Below are 8,259 nucleotides of genomic sequence, written 5' to 3'. Positions count from 1 at the left end.
GCAATATGTTATACTATAAAATAATATGAATAATGTTTACAATCATTTATTTTATAAGAATTTATTAAAAAATAATAAATTTCTCTTACATTTTGTCTGTTGAAATGTAAATTTAATAGTTTAATGGCACTAATCGAAGATGCGATAAAATGCGGTAAACATTCAATCACACCGTCCATATCCTTATTACGTAATGATATATATAATTCAAGTGTCTAATAATTTAATTTATAATGTTATTTGATTATTTATTTTATTCATAGAATTTTTTTTATTTAGTTTCGTCTCATTTTTTTTCTAGAATGTTATTTAAAATATAATTTTCTTACCGTTGGAATGACAATACTTGCGATACTAATTATCAATGTAAATACGATAATATTTCTAAATTCGCTTTTTTGACGTGGATCTTGTCCCAAAAATCGTATGTATTTCTCCATCATTTTATAATAAGGAATATCATATATTTCATTATGCTGTTTTTCAATTTTCTGAAATACTGAAAGTCCTGAACATAAATTTAAATTATTATTTATCATTAAATTGTTCCAAATATATATAGAAATAATTAATATTAATGTTAATAATAATATAATATAATTATATAATTATAATAATATAATATAATATATAATTATATTAATATAATATAATATATAATTATAATAATATAATTAATTAATAAACATTAATGTTACAATATTCAAAGATAAGTTTTTTTTTTAATTTTAATCTTTAATGCGATTTTTTTCTTACTATCCATGATTCCAAAACAGCAACGTTGCAACTTGTATGATCAGTATGAAGTAAACGTCTTTAAATGAATCTATGTGGTCTAAATCTATACATATTTTTCTTTCTAAAACTGTAAAAATCAATGTAACGAATGTAATTGAACGATACTTGATATTACTAAAATGATTACAAATCATTCACTTACTTGACACATATAGATTAAAGTATAATTTTCAAGACAGAGAACAATTGTATCGTACATAAGAAAATTCTTTTTCCAATAATTTTACGTTATCTGCTTATGCAATAAAATGCAATAAAGGTACATGATTGTCTTGAAATATTGATTTGTATTTAGTACTTTCAGATCTTCGATAATAGACCGAAGATTATCATGTCACTCTATTGAATTCTTATAAATTCTAAAAATATCTTTGTATTTCTATTTGTAGTATTTTCTAGTTTTGTAGTTAGAATTGCTTCGGTTTCTAACTACGAATTTTTTAAACTAAATATCTAATTTCAGTTATCAATTGTAAGTCATGCAAATATATATTAAAATATCATTTAATGATATTGAGATACAGTATTTTGTAAATATAAATATCCGTATGAAAATGTCATTTAATTTAGAAATGGAAGATTTGTAATTATCTTGAGATATTAATCACATATAAATGTCATTCATTGAATGATGATAAACGATAAATTTTCAAATAATTTTTTTGAATTCTTTTACATTCTTATTAAAAAAAAATTATAAAAAAGATATCATTTCAAGCAATGTTTTTCAAGACTAATAATTTCTTTATTTCGTTTGAATCATTTGATAAGTTAAGTTTATCACAATTGCAAGGCGTTAAAATCACGACGAGCACAATTCACAATATAATAATAATCTATATGTATAAATTATCATAGATCATTTAAATCATTGCTTTAATAAAAAAGAAATTAAAAATCTCTTATTTAAATATATTATAAATAGATTATATTATAATAATAATTAATCGAAAAAGAAAAGTGTTTGTATAACAATGTTATATGATATGTTATATGATATAGTTATATGATATGGACATTAAAAATAAAAATAATTCATCATCATTGATTAAAATATTTTTTTTTGTTTCAGCTTTCTTTGCGAATTAATTTATAACGAATTATGTTAGTACATAAACATAAATATTTATGAAAGTGCTAGAAAATCCAGTGGAATAAAATGAAGATCATAATTTTGGTAATGATTATACTAATTTTATTTGCATGTTTGATGTAAATGACTTAATATCAAGTAGAACATTATGTGATGAAACTCTTGATATGAATTATTTAACATTGTATTATTTTAGCGACAGCATCATAGTAAAATATGATATACAAGCTTTGAAAGTCTTGAAATGAAAAAATTATAAAAATTAAATTTAATTAATAATAATTATGATATCTATATAAATGTTATAGTACATACTGTTCCAAAGTTTTCCATATTCAATTCGTACAATCCGTATACCGTTAACGCGCATGATTTTTTACTTCTCATTAACATTATGTTAAACATTTTTTGAATTTTTACTGGTAATTTATACCACATAGAACAATATCTGTTGAAATGCCAATGAAACATTATCTTTTTATATATAATTTATAATATATATTATTTGTGTTTTGTAGGACTTTGTATTACATATACATACATTGTATTGGAAAGTTCGGCACAATGATCAAGAAGTATCTGTCCAGGTAAGCTAAGCACAAATAAATGAAATTGATTGGCTCCACAAAATACAGCGTTTCTGATTGCTTCTTGTGGTCTCGTATCTAAATTGACGGCTAACTGAAAATATAAAATTATTGTTCCGATTAAAACTTTTCTAATTTTGTTGTGCTTTCATTTTCTGAACTTTAGAATTTTTTCTTTACTTGAAAAGCTGTCGTGCTTATACCCATTATATTTATTCCAATTTGAAGCAAATAACTCAGTTGACTACTATTATTCAGAATATTATAAAATCTAAAAATAAAAAATTAGTAATGTTCGTTAATTATTTGATAATTTTTTATAATTGATCGATTATTCGATACATACTAACTTGATTGCTTTCTTGTGCTTCATCACGCAATTTTCTAATTCTTTATATGAGCACTTTTCAGTATTAGCAAATACTGTCAAATCTTTTATTGTTTTTTGGATTTTGTAGCTGAATTTATAATCAAGAATTAGAAATAGTTAGAAAAAATAGCCACGATTTAATTGTATATTTCTTTTGATATCGTGATATTTACCTACACACTGCGAATAATCCACATATATGATGAATTATAATTATAGATAAAGAGTCTACGGTAATTACAATCATTACGATAACAATTGCACCCCAAGCTAATTGCAAATACACATAGAAAAAGTAATCATCAGCGTTAAAAAGCATATAATTGACTCTAAGTAGTTGTTGTCGTGATCGAGTTTGATTTAATGCATCAATTATATCCAGAATAGGAAAGTACATAGGAACAAGTAAAAACAATATCAAAAAAGACAATAAAGTATCTGGAAAGAATATAGTTGAATGCAAAATAATAAGAATAAATTCATGTATAAAATTCTCTAAAATTAAAAAATTAAAATACGATAGCTTACTGCGATATAAGTGCGCTATTTTACTACCCTGAATAGTGATTTCTTCTAAAATATGCAATTCATTTAATTTCAGCTCCTCCCATTCTTTCACCACAAATTTTAATAGTTTATTAAACTATAAGTACAAATATATATTTTTTTAGACTTTGTATATAAAAAAAAAAGAAAATTTTTATTATATGATAATATATTCACGTACATTTTCTCTATTGAAATATATATTCAATATTTTAACAACACTGCTCATACTTGCACATAAATTCGGCAAACATTCCATTACTGCATCCGTATTTTTATCATGTATTGATACATATATTTCAAATGTCTAACATATTCCAAGTTCCAATTGTTTAACAATATTACCTAATTATTTACTTTATTTTACGCGTAATTTGTTATATTCATATTTTTTTATTTTATAATCTATATCACTATTTGTTATAACATTCATGTTTTTCTTACCGTTGGTATAAATATAGCTATCATGCTAATTAACATAATAATTGTAATAATATTTCTGTATTTACATTCTTGATATGGATCTTGTCCCAAAAATTGTAAATATTTCTTGAGAACTTTATAGTAAGGAATGTCGAATATATTAGAATACTCTCTTCCTGTTTTCTGAAATACTTTAAATTTAAATTAATTTCACGAAAAAATTATTTTTTGATCAACTATTTTAAATACTATATAAATATTAATTAAGATTATATTAAAATAAAGTTTAAATATATCTCGATAATTTGCATCTTTTTATCTTACTATCCATATTTTCAAATTTGTTGAACAAAGACGTATAAGCAAAAAGTGTATACATATAGCAACATACGTTTTAACAAAACTGTCGAGAAAAATAAAAAAGAATTCTTTATAAAGTCAGGATAGAAAATAATGTATGGTAAATTGATAAAGAAAGTTTATAGGTCTTTTTCGTTCTATAGCAATGCTATTATTCGCTTCGATTATTGTAACAAACGATAATTGTCCTTTCTGGACAAACATGTATCATTATATCATTATATCAAAAATCAATGATAGCTATCGTTTTCTTTTCTGCACAATATTATTGTATGTCATATCAGAAATTTATGTGATATGTAGAGATAAAAATTATGAAAAATGATAAATTATCATTGCTTAGAACTTTCAGATCAATAATTCAGAATGTGAAAGTTGTTATTTTTCTTTTAAATTAATATTCCAGTTTATTGAAAAATTCAATAATTAATAAACAATTAATCAACAAAATCTTTTAAATTAAGAAAAAAAGAAAAAAAATAATAATATTTTACTTACCCGAGCTTTAATTATCAGAAGTTATTATTTGTAGTGACAATTTAATTTACTTTTACTTTTACACAAAAATCTTCTTAAGAAAAAGATTTTGTATTTTTATATTTTGAAAAAGTGATAGCGTCTTTCTTTTTATATATTATAAAATTAAAAAATTTGAAATTTACATCAATTATATTTACTATAAAAATCGATCGATCTTCAAAAATGTATTCAAAATAAAAATGTGATGTTGATGATGAAATAATTAAATTTAAATATTTATAGATATTTGTTTAGTAGAAATACAATATTCAAGGAAGTGAATCTAAAATTTTGCGATAATCCAGACAAAAAATTTTTAGACAAACAATAAAAGTAAGTATAATCTAAAAGTTATATAATTATGCCAAATATTTTTTAAAAAATGCAATATTATTTTCATGTTTTAATAATAATAGTATCAAAGACATAAGATTTATATATTTATTGTATATATGCTTTATTTACGTGAAAATTTATTCGATGTATTTTGACACATATATATTTAATATTATAATACAATATAAAGTAAATATGCATTATCACATCCATATAAATAATTGATTTTTAGTTCAATGCCTTTTCATTAAAAATCAGAATCAGCAAGAGAAAATCATTTTAATAACGAATCAGTCTTGTAAAGATAGGAAAATCGTAAAGTACGACATACATGTTTTCAATGCCTTGAAATATAATATCGAGTACAGATCATTATTTATATTATGTAATGAAATAATTATATAACAGTATTTTATACAATATTACGTACTATTCCAAAATTCTCGATATTCAATTCCAATATTCCTCCTGCACTTAATTTACATGGTTTACTAGATTTTATTTGTATTATATGAAATATTTTTTGAATATTTGGAGGCATTTGATACCATGTTGTACAATATCTATTGTAAAATTAATATAAATATTAATATTATATAAAAATTAATATAAATATTAATAAAAATATTAATTAATTATTAAATTGATAATTTTTTAAAATGATTGAAATATATTTTTGAACATACATATTATTGGCTAATTTTGAACTTTGATCCGCAATCACTTGTCCAGTTAGAGTAATAATAAATAAATGAAATTGTGCAGCTATAAGAAATAAACTAATTCTGAAAGCTTCTTCAGGTTTATGCAGATACATAACGATCTAATAAAAAATGTTAAGTATATTTAATATTCCATATATTAATGTTTATTTTGCAATAAACATTATAATAAAATAATTAATAATTCTTACTTGTACAGCTGTTATGCTAATGCCGATTATAGTTAATAATAATTGGAGGAAATAACTATTACGACTGCTTTTATTCATTATCTCGAAAAATCTTGAAATGTAACAAAAAAAAAAAATGAATGAAATGAAATTAACTTTATATAATTAATTATTTTACTAACTTGTAGGCTTTGTTATGCATGATCACACATTGTCTAAACAATTCATTTTCATTTATGTCTATATCATTGCATTCTGTTGCTTTTGCAATCTGATACCTATATATATTTTTACAGTTTATAACAGTTTTTTTTTTTACAGTTCATAAATATTTTATATTAAAGAAAATTTAATCAATGGAAATAATTTAAAAAAAAGAAGATCATTTTCATTATTTTTTACAGATAATATACTAAATTAGAATCTTATGAAATTATTTTTTACAATATAATATTATCCACAGAAATATTTCTCTTATATTATTTTACTTACCCGTACATAGCAAATAAACCGGAAGCATGATGTATGATAAGCATATATAATGAATCTATAGTGACAGTAATCATTATAATTACAAATGAACCCCAAACTGAATGGAAATAAATAGGATAAAAGTATTGATCTTCGTTTACGAAATATTTCATTTTAAATATTTGTAATTGTTGGCGAGTTTTATTAAGCGGGAAAACAATATCCAAAAACGAAGGAAACAATGGAAGTAATAAAAATAGTAGCAAAGCTGACAATAAAACATCTAAAAATAATATTAATAACAATTAAAAAATTATTATTTAAGATAATTAATATGTAAGAAATATCCTAATATATAGGATATACAAAATTCATTTAAAAATGATCTATCACAATTACTTTTATATATTTCGGCAAATTTATTTCCCTGTTTAGTAAATTCATCAAGAATACATGTTTGATTTTTATCATTTTTCATTTCCCATTCTTCTGACATAAGATCGAACAATTTATCAAACTGAAAAATATATTTGTATTCTATGATTGTTTTCACCATAGAATTTTTCATGAAGTTAAATAAATAAATACATTTTTCTTATTAATTCTATGATTTAGCAATTTTATTGCACAACTTATTGTGGCAAACACTATGGGTATAATTTCCATCAAAGCATTCAAGTTCTTTTCTACAATTGATGTGTAAACTCGTAACAGCTATCGAATAAAAAGTTTTTATTATATCATAATATTATTTAGTTAAATTAAATTATATTCATAACATGTTTTTATCTATTTCATTGAAATTTGTATATATATTTAAGCAACTGCAATCTTTTCACTTACCCCTGGAATTAAAAAACTTATTAAACTGCATATCATCACATTTGTATTAAATTCCTTATTCCATCGTGATTGATTTGGATACTGTCCCAAAAATTTTAGATATTTTTTAAAAGTTTTATAATAAGAAATATTAAACACAGTGCTTTTGAATTTTTCATTTTTCTGAAACACTAAATAATATATGTAACATATAAATATATAAAGTTACTATTAATTGAATAAATAATACAATATTTCTTTTGCAATTTCATAAAAATTATTTTTATTTCAAAATTATTATATAACTTCTAAAATGATACTAATTATATTTTATTATTATTATTGTTAATTTTAATATACAAATAATATAAGTTGAAATATTTATTAATGAAATATTTATTTTCCTTAATTTTGTTATATTCGTATTATATTCATAATTATAAATTTTATATCATAAAATAAAATAATAAGATATGCATTGAATTGATTTCATACTATTAGACTTTTTTTAGCTATGGTAGAAATTTGAATTGACAAAAATATGTATAGCCGTAATGTTTATCTAATACTGATCTACTAAGAATGGTTTAAAAATTGTTCTTTATAAAGTTAAAGTGAATATAGTGTTATAAAATTTTAAAAAATTTTATATATTTTTAATGAAAATAGTTGTCATGATTGACGAAGTAAATGTAACGCCATATTTTTGTTTCCCATCATAAGTCATCATTATATGTAGCTATTTATTACGTAATTTTCTATACAGTATTATTTAAAAAAGTGCAATGTAGATAAAACTTTTGATTGACGTTTAAATTTTTTTCAAAGTTTATTTTGAATTGTAGAACAATATTTGTAATCGAGTGATAAAGAAACAAATATTTTTTATGAATATTTCAAAATAATTTCAAATAATAATAAAATTTTTATGTTGTAATTCTGAATTTGTAATTATAAAAAAATTTCATAATATAAAATTTCTAATAGTGTGTTTTCTTTTTTATTTATTTCAAGAAAAACTTTTTACTTATTTAAAAAAAAT

The 8,259-nt window shown here is 21.3% G+C and overlaps 1 protein-coding gene across 1 annotated transcript in view; it reads right to left on the bottom strand.

Moving 5' to 3' along the window:
• LOC102677433 overlaps positions 1-7,402 on the bottom strand; it is a 9,283-nt gene extending 1,881 nt beyond the window's left edge. Inside the window, exons 1-17 of the mRNA XM_031510174.1 lie at positions 7,239-7,402; positions 6,984-7,109; positions 6,795-6,912; positions 6,417-6,678; positions 6,107-6,202; positions 5,946-6,036; positions 5,719-5,855; positions 5,451-5,595; positions 5,364-5,376; positions 3,839-4,008; positions 3,576-3,701; positions 3,377-3,491; positions 3,022-3,286; positions 2,829-2,936; positions 2,659-2,749; positions 2,433-2,572; positions 2,189-2,339 (exon numbers count right to left, since the gene is read on the bottom strand). Coding sequence (XP_031366034.1) covers positions 2,189-2,339; positions 2,433-2,572; positions 2,659-2,749; positions 2,829-2,936; positions 3,022-3,286; positions 3,377-3,491; positions 3,576-3,701; positions 3,839-4,008; positions 5,364-5,376; positions 5,451-5,595; positions 5,719-5,855; positions 5,946-6,036; positions 6,107-6,202; positions 6,417-6,678; positions 6,795-6,912; positions 6,984-7,109; positions 7,239-7,274 — 2,190 coding nt within the window. The 5' untranslated portion in view covers positions 7,275-7,402. The remainder of the gene's footprint in view (positions 1-2,188; positions 2,340-2,432; positions 2,573-2,658; positions 2,750-2,828; positions 2,937-3,021; positions 3,287-3,376; positions 3,492-3,575; positions 3,702-3,838; positions 4,009-5,363; positions 5,377-5,450; positions 5,596-5,718; positions 5,856-5,945; positions 6,037-6,106; positions 6,203-6,416; positions 6,679-6,794; positions 6,913-6,983; positions 7,110-7,238) is intronic.
• Positions 7,403-8,259: the final 857 nt, after the last annotated feature.

This window comes from Apis dorsata, unplaced genomic scaffold (assembly GCF_000469605.1).
Source record: "Apis dorsata unplaced genomic scaffold, Apis dorsata 1.3 scaffold_215, whole genome shotgun sequence".
Taxonomy (NCBI): Eukaryota; Metazoa; Arthropoda; class Insecta; order Hymenoptera; family Apidae; genus Apis; species Apis dorsata.
Note: the sequence above shows the minus strand (reverse complement) of the source record. Positions and strands in the feature narration are given on the sequence as shown.